At 42.9% G+C, this 18500-nt stretch overlaps 1 protein-coding gene across 1 annotated transcript; it reads right to left on the bottom strand.

The window, feature by feature from the left end:
• Nucleotides 1-10491: 10491 nt before the first annotated feature.
• On the bottom strand, nt 10492-11466 carry LOC308051175 (2-oxoglutarate receptor 1-like; the record flags this gene model as incomplete). Its single annotated transcript, XM_080361511.1, has 1 exon — nt 10492-11466. The coding sequence occupies one exon, from the start codon at nt 11464-11466 to the stop codon at nt 10492-10494; it is 975 nt and encodes a 324-aa protein (XP_080217637.1).
• Nucleotides 11467-18500: the final 7034 nt, after the last annotated feature.

Below are 18500 nucleotides of genomic sequence, written 5' to 3'. Positions count from 1 at the left end.
TTTTTAATAAAATCAAGCAATTAGCCCAGGAGCTAATTAAAATTAGCATTTGGTTTTCTAGGGTAGCACATGAATCATGAGTTTGAAGATAGCAGTCGTTTATCTCTTGATGACAAATCTATGTGACTGATGTGCAATTTTGGGGGCAGATGCAGGTGCTTATTTAAATAATAGTCATGGATAGAAGATATGTACATTAATTATCCTGTGACAGCTGCAGCCAGATTTAACAAAACATTTATCTGCCTGGAATAAGGTAAATAAACTCTCCTGCTACAAGGGGTACTTCTGGCGTGGTATTTTGCACATGCCTAAGAAGCACATGTTCTGATAACCTGTGCCACTGGTGCTTGCAAAGCATGCACAAGGAACAAGTCCCAGTCAAGCTTTTTAAAAGGGTGAAAGAAGAGGTTGGCACTAGCTGGGTCCTGTCCTGGATCGTATTTGTCACTGCTTTGGTCATTTTTCCATTGATCTTGCCACCCAGTCAGTAGTTATACTTAAATACGCTGTCTCAGGGGTACAGCAAGAGCTGGCAGTGGTGGACCCAGTCAGCCCCAGCATCATCAATCTGTGTCAGAAAACCCTCTACCAGAAAAGTAGGGGTGAGAACCACGTGGTAATATTTATAAATATACGTACTTCATGACAAATGGCCACTGCCTCAGGAATGAAAGCTGAATAATAAGTAAATCTTCATCTTGAAATAGAAGTTAAAGGGATCACATGGGTATGCAAGAGAACAGTGAAGGTAAACCTGAAAACAAAGGGCTCCAGGGAAAAAGAAGAGGTTCCTGGTGCATGACTTTTGGAAGGAGAGCTGAAGAGGCTGATAGGTAGCTGGCTGGTGGATGTCACAGCAGGTGGGAATGGCAGGGTGACGCTGCAGACCCTGTCCCCCTGCATGGACTGTGAGCTATGCCTGTTTGCAAGAGATACTCAGGCTGAAGTGCCCCTGGTTTCACCAGAGGGAGCCCAAGGTCTGGGCTTTTCAGTATGTTTTGAGGGTGATGTAGTCACCTTCAGCTCAGCTTCCCTGTATGTATAATACGCTGGAACAGGCTGCCCAGAGAAGCTGTGGATGCCCCATCCCTGGAGGTGTTCCAAGCTGTGTCACTTTTTAACTACACATGTAGTTTAGAGATTACTAAATATTAGGAATGAGCATTAATGCTTGTCAGTTCAGGAGCAGGTTCCACAGGTGGTGAAGATATCTCTCCAGCAGCTGTCATCCTGCGGGCTGCCACTCATTTTAATCTCCCTGTCACCTATATTTCTCAGGCACTTGGCATTCCCTCAATTTCCCTGCTGTAAATTATGTTCTTCAGAAGTTTCATGAAGAAATTTAATAGTTTGGTTACATTACAGGAAGGAATGTCCCGTAAATTGTACTTCTGAATTTCCATAATATTTTTTTAATACTGCATTTAGGACATCAGTCACAGCATGTTCCATCTCAGAGCTATGGCAAATTAAAGAGGTCTAATGAAAAATCCTTTTTTAACAAGCTCCTCTAACAGCTGTTCAGAAAAGTTCTCCAGCAAACTCAGAAAGTTTGGAGAGATACAGAGCAGTGACCCTTCAAATGTGCACTAACAGGACTCGGGCATAAGCAACCCCTCTCAACAGCTTCTCCAGCTCTTCACTCTGTGTGTACCTACACCTATGTTGACAGACCAGAGTATTTATCTTCTTCCACTGTGATGTCTCCCTCCCTGTTTCTTTTATTTATTTTTTGCTTATAACTTTTCATACCTTTTTTGAATCCTGTAAGCTCAGTTGTTTTTAATTTCATTTTTGTTTTCTTGTAATTCAACAGGCTCGCTCTTTTTAGTCCTAGAAAGAGTTGTTGTCATCCTTCCCAGTTCTCGCTACTTTGGACATGAATCAGCAATGTGCACTTGCAGCACAGGAGGGCAGTCTTATCTTGGGCTGCATCAAAATGAGCGTGGCCAGCAGGTCGAGGGAGGTGATTCTGCCCCTCTGCTCTGCTCTGGTGAGACCCCACCTGGAGTCCTGTGTCCAGATCTGGAGCCCTCAGCACAGGAAAGACATGGACCTGTTGGAGAGGGGCCAGAGGAGGTCACAGAAATGATCAGAGGGCTGGAACAGCTCTGCTGTGAGGACAGGCTGAGAGAGCTGGGGTTGTTCAGCCTGGAGAAGAGAATGCTTCAGGGAGACATTATTGCAGCCTTTCAGTACTTACAAGGGGCCTGTAAGAAAGACGGGGACAGACCTTTTAGCAGGGCTTGTTGTAATAGGACAAGGGATAATGGCTTTAAACTAAAGGAGGGGAGATTCAGGCTAGACATGAGGAAAAAATTTGAGGGTGGTGAAACACTGTCCCAGGTTGCCCAGAGAGGTGGTAGATGCCTCATCCCTGGAGACATTCAGGTCCAGGCTGGATGGGGCTCTGAGCAACCTGATCTAGTTGCAGATGTTCCTGCTCACTGCAGGGGTGTCAGACTAAATGGCCTTTGAAGGCCCCTTCCAACCCAAACTGTTCTATGATTCTGTGGTTCTATACTCTTTGCACAAAGCCAAGTGCTGGCACAAATTTGCACAGTAGCCAGCCCCCTCCCTTGGCCTCACCTGCACTCCCCTACGCAGTGGGGTCCCATCAGTGCCTGGCTCGCACAAGTGAGTCAACCCCTCAAATGGGGTGTTTTCCCCCAAGGGTGCATGCGGAGAGGGTGGGATGCTCCCTGAGGACTGGGGATGGGGGACAGAGACAGAGCCTGGGGGACCCCAACTCTCATGTACCACGTATTTGAGCTGGGTCTTGTGCTTAAAGGTTTTTACACTTATTTTTACTTCTTCACAGTTCCAATTTTCTCTCAATATGTAGAGACTACATATAGAGCAGGCATACAGTACATTTTGTATTCTACTTCTCTGCATAATGGTAGCCTCTCATTTAGCAAGGCACATGAATATAATACACATTTCTTAAGCTACATTACTTGAAGATAATGATGATTCAGTGGACGCCGTAAAAATTCACTAAAATGCCCTGGAGATACACTTGAAAAAAGCTGTCATAAAATCAAAACCTACACTTCTTTCTTGCCAGACTTTTCATATAGAAAAAACAATCAACCTACAGATGAGACACAGTGGACCAGGTCCATCACACAGCCTGGGTGCTGAAGCCAGAAGTGTGGACACTGCTCACTGCCTGTGCAGGCCCTTTTAATGCACAATTCACCTGAACCACCTTAGAGGGAATTAACTGGACTCTCCAAGCTCTCATTTCTCCTTGCCGTCTATAAAAACACCCTAGACAGCTATCTCAGAGCTAGGCCTATATGTTAGCTGAAGTTAGCTGAGGAAATTCTACTCAGAATGACCGCTTAGAAAAAAAATAAACAAAAAGGGGTGACAAGGAGACAATTTTATTTTTTTCAGAGGAGAAAAAATCAGTTCCTTTATAGTAAGTGGGGCAAAAATAGTCATCTTAAGAGGGTGATACAGCTCAAGGCAGTGTAGGATATATATTTAAAACAGGTCAGATGAGAATGGTCCTTTTATTCTAAGAATGTAAATAAGCTTGAAACCTTCGGATGGTGAGACCCTCAATTTTGCAGTTCAGAAACGAGCCATGCAATCGTCTTGAAATATCAACATCTTAACAGCAAAATTTACATCCAGATTTACACAAGCAAATACCCCAGAGTTGAATAGCCTACCCCTGAATACACATCCAAATCCATTTTAGTACAGAACATTATTATTTATCACGCAGGCAAATATAGCTCGTTTTCATGGCACAAAAAAACCAAACAACCAACCAAAAAAAAACCTAAATAGCCAGGTGCTACAGATATTAAATATAAATAAAACAGCATACTGAGACACCAGTCTTTGAAGCAGTAGTCAAACTTTATTAATTTATATATAGCAGGAAATTATATCTGAAAAAATATGTTTATTTAAGTCACTGTGTCACCACAAACTTTTGAAAACTGCTTCAGAAGATTTTGCTCATGGCTGCAACTGCTTTCATGGCAGTTGCTTTTTTGTACTGAAAAATGATTTCTCTTCAGCCAACTTCTGTCCCCACTGTCACATTATTTTTATTCTACAGGAGAGAAAAGGAACAAGTGAAATGTATATTCACATCCAAAGGAAAGGGCTTAAACACAACATAGCGCTGTTGTTTTTAAAGAGTTATATTTTTGCATTAGTTGCTGCTTCCCTGTGCATGTGCATCTGCATATGTGTGTTTATGTGTCTCTATATGCACAAATGGCAAGTAGCTATGTCGTTTACATTTTTTACCGCTGAAGCTCTTGGTAGAATTTCCATAATGCCAGGAGGGCCCATTTTGGATTCAGGTCCTGATAAGCAAATACTTACTAAGACATCTGCCCCAAACAGCTTGTAATTCTAAGAGGCTAAAATGTGTCAGATGAAATAATTAGGGGGAGATAAAGTGACTCTCTCTGGTTCGATGAGAGGGTCAATCAGCTCCAGGACCAGAACAAACATTTGTACTTTCCCAGCACTGATTTATTGGTAAATCAGCAGCTTCAACGCAGCTTTATACTGAACTCACGGCCAGGTTGTCCCTACCCCTTGTGCTGGTGGGTGCCAGGACCTCAATGACCTCAGGAGTGCTGCACAGCAATATTGTCCCCTCCCAGAGAAGCCCTCCCATAGCATAATTTAGCCCTGGCATTCCGCATGAACACTTTCTAGGAATCACACCTGAGACTCAGGTAATGACAAATTTTTGCTGTTGTTGCCCTTCTTTTTGAGGCAGGAGGGTGAAATAAAATCTTTCCCTTCTACAGGCTTGTTTCTCCATCACACATAAAAGGAAGGGAAGATCTTGAAGCCCTATGTCTGTGATCAAGGGGACATCACTCTCACCTGTGAACCCCCACGGGGTGTTAAGCTCTGGCACATCCCCAACATGACACACCTCTGTGTGTCAGCCTCCACAACACTCTCCCAAGACATCAGTATCTCCATGCCTAAAGTCCAGGCCCTCATCTTCAACATAGCTGGGCAGGGATGGAGGGAGGTCGCTTTGAAGGAGGTGACAGGAAAAGTGAGGCACCAGAACAACCTCGAGCCCTCAGCTCTCTCTGGAGCCAAGATGCCAGAACCAGCCTGAAAATCAGGCAGCTGTGTTTGCTCAGAAGTAGGAGGTTTGGTTTGCACTGGTGACTCTTGCAGAAGTTTTCTACCTCTGCATTTATATATACAGTCAGCTCTGATGGTTTGGGGATGAGCCAGACCACTGCTGCTGATCTACTCAGTTCAGCCCCGCTGTGAGTAGCAGAGGAGAAACACGGTGGTACAAATGCAGCTGTTTGGCTTTTTCTGCTGCTCCCATGTTTCTGTATCTCTGGTGAGGAATTGCCCAAGTGATCAGGACAGAGAGTTAAATGGACTGTTTTCTTCAAGTTACTCTTGAAGAGCAGTAGGAACAATACTTTCTGTCATAGTTGTGGCACACAGTAATGAGAATAAAAGCTGCAAACTGGTGTGATTGTCCACTGTCCCTCCATTGGTAGATTTGGGTAAAATGCAGACACCCCTAACACCCTCACTTCCTTCTGCTGTACAAAACCAAGATTTATTTTGATGTTTCCACCATCTCTGTGATGCTGGCCCGAGAGGTCACAGTAGTTTGAAAAGGCTTTATGTAACAGATTCACAATTTCCACATAATTTGTGGCTGATGCCTGACCCCTGTTTCATGCTCTCAGCCTGGTGCGTGTGCTTTCTTGCAAGTTAAGTCACCCTTGTCTCCGTTCCTCGAGGTTTGCATATGCAAACCCACGAGCAGCCACTGAGGTTAATGTTTTGGTAGGTGGTTTTATACAGTGGAAGTCTGCTGATGGATATGTGGGGATATTCTAGGTGGCTATTTGCATTGGATTTGTACATATACAGAAAGATGGGCTATTGACAGTCATGGCTTTTAAATACAGTACTTAAATAATAGTATATTTAACTGAGTCTTGGGTTTATTCCTTGGAAATGGACACAGTTGATAAAATGGCAGAAGCTGCTTCTCCTCCACCACTGCTGCAAGGCCAACAAGCATTTTGTATGTCCATTCTCATGTGGTTACACTTCTAAACCAAATGTAACCAGCTGACTTGGTTTTGTGGGTTGCCGTACAAAGTCTTTGTGTGCAGTGCCTTCCTTCTCCACAGCTGTGCCATGCATGTGGACACATATCTCCTGCTCCTCAGCAGGTGCTGAGGTTAGAAGTATAGATCTGGGCCTTTTCTGAGAACAGTAGAACCCATATTTTGACTTTATGTCTCTGTGGCTTCTATGTGGATCTCATAATGCTCTAGTCTTGTGAGAAGATTACAGACATAAGCAGTAAATGGTCATAGTATGATACTTATTTAAGGATTCATGCCCTGCCCCATAGCGAATTGAGTGTAAAAGCCTGCCTTTTACACCTTGAACATGATTAGTTTCTTTCTTCTTAAGGCAAACGTATTAGAGGTTGTTGGAAGGAATATCAAGCCTTTGCATTGCAGCAGTTCTGAAAAAATTACAAGAACATTAAAAATTAAAGCTAAAAAGAATCTCTTAGAAATGCCAAATAAAAAGTTACTGAAATATGAATATGAGTGAACTGTCCTCCATATCTGTGGTGATGTAAATCTTAAAATACAAGGATCATGTTCTGCTGTTGGACCTGACTATCATATCAGCTGGTAGCACTTTCTTGATAACCTTTCTATATTCTTCACCCTTTTTCCCCTAGTTCAGCTGATGATGAATTGTAGTGGGATGAAGGGAGAGCTGACTGAATGCTGACAACTCCCCAACAACCTTGATTACTGCCTTTGGTTGGCTAATGTCACCCCATAGGATGCCAAGTTAGGGATGAACCTGCCAACAGTTATGGCCTCACAGCGATCAACATGGTAGAAATGCAGAAGAGCAGTAAGAGTTGAAGGCAGGAGAAAAATGCAAGTACATATGCACAGAGGACATGCAAAGAGAGTAGGTTATTGCTCCATGGAACAGTATGAGACCTGGAAGCCAGAATTGATCAGGGGGACAGGGGAGCAGGCAGGACTCTTGTATAGATCTCTTTTTCTCTCTTTTTAATGACTTCTATTGTAATTGTAAATGTACCATTCCTAATAAAGTAGCTTATATGTTTGTTCTTCACAGTTTGTACAAAAATCTGAGAGACCAAGATCTGGTTCACCCTCTTGCCAACTCAGGATGACATCTTCACAGATCATTCCAGGCAGTGATGCTATACTGAAGATGTTCCAGGCATCTTATATTTTAAAAAGAATACATAGACTGAATGTAAGAACAGACGAGTGTGCTGAGTATTTTATCCAGAAAATATCTAGTAGAGCTGAAAGGGAACTAATGCAGAACTTCTTTTATAGTTGAAAGCAAAACCCGCTCCTATATTGTTGCAAAAACAGAGGCAGTTCCTTTTCTGTATCAAACACCAGAAAAACTGGACTCTACGATGTAGATGTTAGGGTAGGACTCAACTGAAGTTACCAGAACTCTTGTGTCTATATGCAGTAGAGGCTTAAAAGATAATGTATCAGCCTGGGTTTGCTCAAAAAAACCCCAAAACAAAACAAAAAACCCCACCAATTTGGTGATTTGTTGATAGGATACCCTAAACTGAAAAAAAAAAAAAAACAGAACGAAACAAAAACAAGCAAACAAACAAACCCCACAACACCCCACAAACAAAACCAGCTAAGATGCCATGTACCACACTGCCTTCTCACAGTGGGTCAGCTGCCTCTGGTGTCTCAGAAGCAAGAGGTTCTGAGCAGCACTGTAAGTGTGGTAGAGAAGGAGACTGGCAAAATCAATGTGGGGTGGGAGGTATCTTCTATACATCTTTTGAATGTTCATGTTATGTAACAGTTCTCCAGGCCTGCATTAGGTGAGCTTCCCTCTCCACCTAAAGAGGTCACCCACAATTTGAGGATGAATAGTGGTCACAAGGGAGATCATGCTGCACTGTGCAGAAGTTTTAAAAGTTACCTTGATGAATACGTGGGGGTGGATTAAAAGCAAAAGGGCTCTTTCTGCAGGAAAATGGCTTCTTCCTTTGCTTTCTGCCAGAATTTTTCCTTCACAGCCCATCTTCAACCCTATCCCAAACAAACACTGTTCTTGCTTTGACCATCTCGCTTCTTCCTGTGCCAGGGATGGTTTCTTATCTCCTCTCACTCCCTTGACATGCCTGTTTCTTGCTGTTTCCTCTTGTTCTCCCCAGGTCAGCCCCAAGAGAGGCAGTGAATGGGCTCCCCATGCCACAGAGGAGTCACAGATTACCTGCCAGTGACTCACGCATGTGCTTAATGGGAATGGTGGTCTGATGGTCTTGGTCTGGTGGTCACTTGAAGACATAGAGGGATTGTGTAAGGAGAAGGATCACATGATAGCCTTGCGGCAGCATGTGTCACCATTGATTAATGGACGTTTTGGAGCGGAGAGCAAAAGTAATGAAATATGAAATAAGGCTGTTATAAAAACGTATTGGAGGATTCACTCTGTGGTCATACTTTTGGGCTCTGAAGAGTATGTTGCTAATAGTTTTGTATTGCTCTTGGCTGGGGTACCTCAGCTGGTCCTGGGACCTCTGGAGATGGTATCTGCAAGTATTTGGTTCACATTTTACTGTAAGTCTACTTTTTTTTTTCCTGTGAGACAACCCTTATTGCCTATCAGATGTGCCTAAGGCTGTTCCCTACCTGGTGTGACCAAGCAGTTAAGGATTAAATAAGGCAAGGTATGTGCAGGTCACACTTAGTTGTATGTGTGTGATCTGCTTCAATGAGTAAAGAAATGGACAAAAATGACTTTGTATTGTCTTTGGGTTATGGAGAAGGACTTGGGGGTATGGGTGGATGAAAGATTGTACATGAGCCGGCAATGTGCTCTTGCAGCCCAGAAGGCCAACTGTATCCTGGGCCACATCAAAATGAGCGTGGCCAGCAGGTCGAGGGAGGTGATTCTGCCCCTCTGCTCCGCTCTGGTGAGACCCCACCTGGAGTCCTGTGTCCAGCTCTGGAGCCCTCAGCACAGGAAAGACATGGACCTGTTGGAGAGGGGCCAGAGGAGGCCACAGAAATGATCAGAGGGCTGGAACAGCTCTGCTGTGAGGACAGGCTGAGAGAGTTGGGGTTGTTCAGCCTGGAGAAGGCTCTGAGGAGACCTTATTGTGGCCTCTCAACCTATAAAGGGGAAGATGGGGACAGACTTGTTAGCAGGGCCTGTTGCAACAGGACAAGGGTTAATGGTTTCAAACTAAAAGAGGGCAGATTGAGACTAGATATATGGAAGAAACTTTTTACAGTGAGCATGGTGAAACACTGGATAAGGTTGCCTGGAAATGTTGTAGATGCCCCATCCCTGGAGACATTTGAGGCCAGGCTGGACCAGGCTTTGAGCAACCTGATCTAGTTGCAGATGTCCCTGCCCATTGCAGAGGGTTTGGACTAAATGACCTTTAAAGGTCCCTTCTGATCCAAACCATTCTATGAATCTATTGATCTGGCACTTTTATGCATCCATTCACTTCTCACCTCTGGACTAAAATTAGTCCAGAAATCCCAGTTAGTATTGTGGAAAACCTTTACAGGAGCAGTCTTGTATTATTGCATCATTAATATTCAGGTGATCACTGAAAGCACTGAACAGGGTTTTATTGTGTAAGCTCCCCTTTTGGCCACCTCTGGAGGGTGATCCATCCCACTCTGTGCTAGAGCTGGGCCTCAGCTGTGTAGATGTAGGAACAAACATTTGGGTCTGTGTTTGATCTACTTGCCTTTACAACCAATGGAGAGAAACAGGCACTTCTAGGTCATGATTCATCTCGTCCAAATGTAGGCATCAAGAATAATTAGGTGAATCACACTCTAAACCTGCTTATTTCTCTCCACTAGGATGGGAAATTATAAAGGAAGGACAAGGTGATTAGCTGATATGCGTACACCTGCTCTGTCAGTGTCTCCAGGGAGGTGAGATGAACCTCCTCCAGGCCTAAGACAGGTGTGATAAATTGCCCTATGGAGGCTCTTATCCCCCTCCATTGCTTCGGAAACAAGTCAAAGGCAGGCACCTAGCTTAGACTAGGCACTTAACTTCTAAGTTACTAAAATTAAATTAAATTATTCCCACCCTGAATCTGTATCTCTCACTAACAAGCAACTCTTTCTTTTTCTGGAACTATTGGCCATTCTCCAAAAGAGGTATCAAGGATCCTGGAAGCAAATACAGAGAAATTTCTGAGAAGTTCCATGTTTATTTTTTTAGCATTTTATTTAAAGCGTTTTGTTTTAAATTATAGGTTTTCTCTTCTGATGATCAATTTATAGCTCCAAAACACAGAACAGATTAACTGTCCTTTGGCATTGACAGGGTTAACCTGAGTACTCTGATGGCAGGGAGGTTGTGCCTGGCTGATTGAAGGTGGGTTTGGACCCTTCTTCCATAACTCTTTGATAGCATCAATCTCTTCTACTTCAGGCTCTTCTTTGTCCAAAACTTGAGGAGTGAGAGGATTGCCTGCTGGAAGTTGTCTCCCGTCACTACATAGAGCAGTAAATTTCCAAAAGTATTTAACGCTGCTAAAGGTTTAGCTATAGCAAACATAAGAAGGATCTTGTGCTTCAATTGGCAGCTGACTGGTCGTACTCGCAGATCCAGCTGAAGCTCTCGAAAGATGTGCAAGGGGAGGAAGCACACATAGAAGACCACCAAGAGGACGATGGCGAGTCTGCGGGCCTTTTGTTTGTAGAAAGCCTGTGTCTGGGGCCCAGTAGACAAGGTGTAAATAATGAACACGTAGCAAAAAGTGACGGTCAGCATGGGCAAGAAGAAGGCAAATGTGGTCAGCAGCTGGTTATACAACCGACTAGTGTCAAGGTCCTCAGCAGTAGCCAGGTCTGGGCAGATCGTCCTATTCTGTGTATCCCTCGCGACGATCAAGATGCACAAGGGGCTGATGGTCACCAGGGAAATAATCCAAATTACTATGCAAGTCACCACTGCCCATCTCCGGTTTCGAACACAAAAGCATTTAATTGGATAGACAACTACTAAAAAGCGGAAGATGCTGAAGGAGCTGAGGAAGATAATACCACTGTACATGTTGAAGTAGAAACAAAAGTGAATAAACTTGCACATTAAGTCTCCAAATACCCAGTTATTTCCATTAAGAGAGTAGTGTATAAAGAAAGGAAGTGTGGCTATATATAATAAGTCAGTTATAGCCACATTTAACATAAAGATGGTGCTGCTTTTCCAGGGCCTCATCTTGAAAAAGTAAACAGAAATTGTCGCAATGTTCCCTGGGAAGCACACCAGGAAGATTAGGCCATAAATGACACAGAGATAGATTTTCATTTGTGAGAAATCTTCATCCTTGCAGCTTGTCAAAGGGTCTGCATGGCCTGGCAGAGCAGTAAAATTGTTGGTGTGTTCAGATGACATGTTTGCAGAAATCTTCCTAAAGCTTTACAAAAATCAGATGTTTAGTTTTAATTGATTTGTTGGGACAAATGCATTCACTTAAATATTTTGTTGCTGGAGCAAATGTTATATATTTGACAAGGCATAGTAGAGGGAGGGAACAGGGATTTGCAAACGTACCCAGCTCTAACCTAGACAACCCCACTCAAATGCTCACATTTCAACCTTCTCCCTCCTTTATGTTTAATTTTGATAATGATTAATTTTACTCTTGCTTTGTTTAACCTCCCACACTGAAGAAGACAATTACTGCTTATCTGCAACCCATCAGAAGTCGGAAGCACACACACTTAGAGAGCTAGAGAGAGTTTGGGCTTAGATTTCTGTGAATTAGTCTTAGCTCTTTATAAAGTAGAACTGTACCCATATTTTCTCTTCATTAATCTGAGCTAATAAGTGGTTTGTGCTCAGGAAACCAGAGATGCTGTTCTGGTTTCATGAAAACCAAAAGATGTTAGACTTAGATAAAGACCTCAGGATCTGAAGCTCCCATAACCTGACAATCATAGCTTGTTCCCTGAGTATGATCTTATTCTCTTTGAGTCATCCAAGTATAAAACTTGTATGAAAGCTTATTTTTTTAATCAACCTTCATAGTGGCTTAAAACTGAATTAAATGATTAAAGACTGTTTCTCGAAGCACAGAGGAAAGGTGGAAAGCACAGATACTGAGTGAAGGCACTGATCTTACTTCCCCTTTTGTGTGAATTTGAACTAAACAAACTTGTCTCTGAAAAGGTTTCTTGCGTGCTATGGCCAATTTGTATCTCTCCACAGTGAATCCAAGACAGCCTTTCTTGGTAGCATTTTAACCTGAAAGAATGGTAACCAAGAATGAAAATAATTTTGTCGAACTTCAGATATCAAAAAAGTTAGTTGTTTAAACTGGAGTCAGTTATCTTAAGCCCCTCTTTATCACCAAGGGAGAGATGTAGGTTCCTCCAGAACATATGTGTCTTCCTAGAAGAGAGGTTTCTAAGATAAATGGCTTACTCTTCTGGCATACCTATTTCTTTCCATTAATGACAAAGGCAGCCCAAGGTAACTAGTTCAGACTAGTGTCTAACCTTTAGATGTCTCAAGTGAGGCAAGAGGCATGCCAATGTGGGTCTTCAGCATCTCAGGTGAGCACCACTCCTCCAGATCCTAACCTAGTCCACCTGAGAAAATATTTTAAAGTGACTTCATAAAGTGCTAGACAGGGTACTACCAAGCCCAAATTCCTCTCTTTTCCCATAAACACAGTCTTTAAAGTAAATCAGTGTTACATTGAATATCCAGGATGAAGTCATCGCATTAAAAAGATAAAAAAAAAAAAAAAAGATGGAAGTGTGTGGTAATCCTGTGTATAGAATTAGTTTTTGATGTGACTCCGTTGATAGCATTTAGCATGTTGCCTGGATAGATGTTTCTGAATTATCACAAAAACTGGCAGAACATGACAAATTTTCTCTGACAAAGCCAGTCATTAAAGCTAGGACACAATAGGAATTATTTGATCATAACCAGTCAGAAATATGGGTATCACTTCATTACTCAGGAGCGCTTCTGAGAAAAATTTGAACAGTCTTCCCATAATTTAGTTAAAATGTTAATGCTTTTCAACATGAATTGTTAGCTCTGGTATAGCAACTTTGCCATCAGAGATGCATTAGGTAAAGGCCGCGAAGCTTGTTTTAAACAAATCCAGATTTATGTTCAGAGAAAAGTCAGGGATGCACATGTTTTCTCTCTTTTCTGCTGCTCAGTGCTATCACTGTCACCCACATTTGTGTCTCTCACTGATATATTTCAAGTACAGTTAGATGAAATTTTCTAGAATATTAGATTCACTCCCAGTTTAAATTTCCTGCACTGCTGATTTGTTCTTCACTGCAATCGTGAACCCTCCAAATTGAAAATGGAAAAATTTTGCTTACCTGAAAACTTGCAATTCTACTTCTCCCTTTGCTATTGATTTGAGTAGAGAGCACTACAAACAAAGTGTATTTATGTCTTCCTTACAGGGAAGCAGGTTTTAGTACAGCTTTGCAACCATATGCAATCACTCCCTGGCAGACTGAGACTCCATGTGGCTGTAAATTAGGAGGCTGGTAGAAAACCTCAGTTGCCAGCTCAGGTATCAGCTCTTAGATCTGGGTGGCTCTGTGAAGTCTCTTTTGCCCTCTGTCATTCATGCTGTCTTGCCTTCAGTGGGCAAATCACGCCCTGCTGGCAGCAATTCTGTGTGCTGAGGCAGATCTGTAGTATTCAAATAGCAGCAGGTCACATTCAAATTAGTGTGTATGTGTGCGTGTTTGTGTTTATAAAAGAGAAAATTAAATTTATTCTCCATTTCCTGTGAAGTGAAAACTGATCGCTGAAGTGAATACGGCGTGTTGCCATTTCAAGGTCAGGTGAAAAATGTTATGACATACTGTCTTCATTAAAAACAACTTTCTAGCAAAGTACAATTTTCATCTCATGTAAGAAATGAAGGTTTCTTTTGGCTTCATGTGCTTTTCAGGAACTGTAGCAAACTCTGTTTATTTTTGGGGAATAAAATATCTACAATTAACACTGGTTGGTTATTGCTGGGGTAGCTGTATTTGCAAGCTTGTTTTCTTTTGAGACTTTTTTTTCCGGGCTTCATGATTCACAAAAGCTGCTATTTTCTGTGCTTCTTGAATCAAAAGACTGTTCTTGAATAAAAATCTCATTATCATCTTTAGCTCGAGGAACAAGACCAAAACAGATTATTATTTAAAAAGAAAAAAGAGCATAGTATCTTGAATTTTGAAACTGCAAGCTTCAGTCCCTGAGCTGACAGCCTGGTCCTTGCATAGAGGTTCCAGCTGCCCATTGTGGCCGGCAGCCTTTTGGCCTCAGTGCATTTTGTAAGTTCTACTCACCTATGAGTCTTATGATCCAGTACTACATGAGCAAGCTTTCGTTTCTTAACATTATGTACATTAGTGTAGTTACTGAAAACTACACACACAAAAACACTCTGGACTCTCCTAGAGGGCCTGTACTGTAGGTATAAGGTGGGACAAGACTATCTGTTTTGCTTATCTTCAGGTAAAGAGTGGCAACAGGGTCAATCAAGACTGGGGCAGCAGTAATGTCTGACAGGTAGCACATTACCTATTTGTTACCATTAGGGGAAGAGCATCATCTCTGTTCTCATCTGACCAAGCTTTTTTCTAGGTCAATGGCCAGAACACTTTAAAAAAACGTCCAAAAATTCTCAATAATTGTGAAATACACCGTTGTGTACAGCTCAGGGATCAGCAACTGTTTAAATAGCTATTACCCTGTTCCTAGACACTGCATGTGCCATTAGAAACCATTTGTATGAGGCTGTAGTTTTATAAGCACAGAGGGAGCTAATTATAGTTAGGGATCATTTAATGCATCCATTACTTAATCCATTATACCCCTGAGCAATAGAAAACCTGTGCAGCAGTGGGTGATATTTATCCTTGGCAGTGGCAGCACCTAATGTGAAGCAAAAGGGGCTTTCCTGGCATTGTGGTCCAGAACTGCCAGGTATTTGGGGTACTGGTGTCTCGAGCAGGCACTGGGGTCACCTTTGCACATCTGACTCTGGGCAGGAAAAGAAAGTAAAACACCCATTTTCAGACAGTTTCAAGAGAGAGTGACTAACAGAAGGTAATTCATGCAGAGCTGCTCTGCGTGGACACTAGGCTATGCTCCTTAGCTTACCTGAAACCTTGTCTCATCATCAGCTGTAGAGACTGTGTGGCTCTTGCCTCCCCCTGGTCCCCCTGCACCCTTCACCAGGGTTCCAGCAGCTCCTCTTTGCACAGGGACCTTCAAAAATGTTGGCTTTGATTGCAGCAGTGTGACTGGCCCGGAGGCTCATGTCAGGCATTTGGGAAATTATGGATGAACTAGCAAGGGCCAATTGCAAATATCTGATTGAAATGGCTTGCCTGGCATCGTGTAGGATCTCTATGAATAAAGGCTGATCCTGCAGCACGACTTTCAACTCTTTAGTCTGTAGGCCTTTTTACCAGTAGTTGTTCCACCTCATGTCCATGGACCTTGTAAGTCTGCCCATAGGTAGATTTATATGATCCTTACCAAAAATATGCCTCCCCCCCCCCTTGTTTTTCTTGCTATAAAGCTGTCCTCACCCAGGCTGCCCTCTACAAGCATTGGAGGGAAATCAAAATTCCCTGCCGTTTCACAGTCAGTTTAAGTGACTCTAATTGCAGACTGCTGTCAAAAGAGTTGACAGCACCACCTCCCTCCCCTCACCCTAAACCACATGTTTTCAGCAGCCCTGGTGCTGGTGCAGTCATGGGATGTGTTGGATAAGCGACCTGATGGAAAACAAATCAGTTTGATTACTCTCAGGTTAGCTTTCTGGCACTTGGAGGAGGGGCTGCAGATCCTCACATGGGGCTCCAGGGCTTTCGGGGACTGAGCAGGGGCAAGGACAGCAGAGGCAGACCAGCTTGCACTAGCAGCAAAGCTCCACAGCGGGTTCCTGCTGTGGGGTGGTGTTTCTCTCACCATGACCAGCGACCAGCCGTCCTCACCTGAAGCTGCTCTCCAGCAATGCCCCCCTCACAGACAACACTCATCTCTTGTTTCAACAGACTGCATTGATTTGTCAGGTGGGCTGTCATTTTCCCTAATTTAATGAGTATTGTTAAGAACTGCAAAGATTGGTAATCCAACAGCAAAAAAGCTAGCTATTTGCACCTTTCCTGAAACAACCACAATAAAATCCTACAGAGTTAGTGTGTGTATATAAATGACGCCTTTAATCACTGTATAGAAAGGAAGCTGGAATTACTGGGTGGCACATTATTAATTCAATATTTCCTCTTAAAGCTTTATGCTATAGGCTGAGTCAGTTATCACAGAGTGCATGATGCAAATAGGATCATCTTTTCATATCGTATTTTTCCTTCTGTGGCAGCAGGATGAACAGAGTGCACAGGATGACAGATGAGTTTGCATACCTGGAGCACAAAAATCTTCCATTCTAAAATAAGGAAGTGGATAAGAAAGTCTAATGCTTCTATTTTGCTTTGTGGCTGGTTGCAAACAGTGTCTCTTTCCTCTGAAGGGCCTGGCAGTTAGCTTTTCTGGGCATTAGGGTGGAAGAGATCACAGCAGGGCTTTTTGTGGTGTCTCAGCATCACCTCTGAACTTGGCTATAATTAGGACTCATAGGCATGAGTGTCATCCAGTGCAGGGGCCATTCTCATCTCATCAAACCAGATCTAAAATCCATGGGCAGGAAAGGAAGACTCCTTTCAGAGTCAGACTTCTGGACATGACAGCACCCGGTGCAGCACAGTGGAAATGGCAAGGATAGCTCTGAATAATAACTATGTAGGAAAATAGGCAGTTTGTTGGGCAAGGGCTAGGCTCCAGAGTGTTAAGAGCTTTCATTATGCATTTTACTTTTGGTTCAGCGAACACACAATCTTTCCATGGGCTGTTTTCCTTAGCAGACATACGTTTGTTTGGCTGATCTTACCCTCTGTGTGATTAAATACCTAATTACAGTTGTTATCAGACCACAGTTGGGAGATGCTCAGTTCTGTTGAGAATGATACGGTGTGTCTTCCTCACGTGGGGAAATTAGCTCCTGCTCTCCCTTTGTATTTCTCCCCTGAGACAGACTGGTAAGAGCAGTATTTTTTTAATCCTTAAATGCACGGTAATTCTAAATTAATCACGGTTAAATGCTGCCATCCAATTATGTAGGTAATAGAGACTGTTAATGAAAACTTCTGAAAAGTAATATTTTACCTTAGGAAAACTGCATATATAATCTGGAATATAAGCAGCACTGCTGCCACATCAGTTGAGCAGTAGTTGTTCAATACAGTTCCAAAAATAGCCTGTATGGATCTGAGGCTCTATTTTATGGCCAATATTAGTCCTTGAAGTGAATTAATGCTCATGAACTACAGGACATAGAAGATGAAAGCTACTGCAGCCTGCAGATGAGCGCTGAACTTCCAAAAGGTGATTTGCCCCAAGGGGAGTGGGGAGAAGAAAACAATGGGACAATATGCCTGCTCAAAGCCAGTGTGTGCTCAGGTACCTTGGTACAGCACCGGCAAGACAATAAACCAGTGAATAAAAACCGCCGCAGGAGCACTGAGCTATGAAGTGGCCTTAAACACAGCAGCTGCGCCCGTTAAAGTTTTCCCAGCAGACACTAAAAACCAAACACCAAACTAAACTCATTGGAGATGTGACAACAGTTGTAATTGTTTTAGGTAATGAGGCATTTTCTGAAAATGACCCAGTTTAGCTGGTCTGAAAACAGAGAGGCCCAATTTGCTGCCTTGTTTTTTTTTTGTTTATTGTTTTTTGTTTTAAAAATCATTATTATTATTGTATCTATAAATTCCAAGAGAAAGCAGCCTCTAAACTCTTTTGAGTTGAGATGTACGTCTTTGGCTTCCTGCAATGTGTCACTACAGGATTCAGCAAAGGGTTCTGTTAATGTGGCCTCCAGTGTACAGACAAGTTTTCAGTCATTGAAGATATATTCTGCTGTGGTGCCATTGGTCTTGTAATTTGTTTGCAGGGTGGTGTGCCACGTGAAGGAAAGTCTGCCCTTTGCCTTAGGCCACTCAAAGCTTTGTCTTCAGAAAGTGATTTGTACTGTCACAGCCCTCTGCACAGGAATTTAATACACACAGCCAAAGATGAGCCCTTCCATTCCCTCAGCTAACACGAGCCCTTGGCTCTTGGCAGAAGGACCCTGTGTTGCTTTGTTATTGGTGCTGGTCTCTGCAATCCTGCTACCACCATCCCCTCGCTTGCTCCCACTCACACCCAGATCCCTCCGGGCCCAGCTCCCACTCACCAAAATTCCTCCCACACCTTGGAAATGAGCCTTTCCCAGCAGGACTGGTACCAAGATGAGCACAAGGAAGACAGAGAAGGGAGACCAGCCATGTAGGATACTCTTGGTATTTTAAAAGCATCATATCCCTTCCAAGCTTATCTCT

The sequence above is a fragment of the Nesoenas mayeri genome, assembly GCF_963082525.1.
Source record: "Nesoenas mayeri genome assembly, chromosome: 1".
NCBI lineage: Eukaryota > Metazoa > Chordata > Aves > Columbiformes > Columbidae > Nesoenas > Nesoenas mayeri.
The sequence above is the reverse complement of the archived record's forward strand: the minus strand, read 5'-3'. Positions and strand labels throughout refer to the sequence as shown.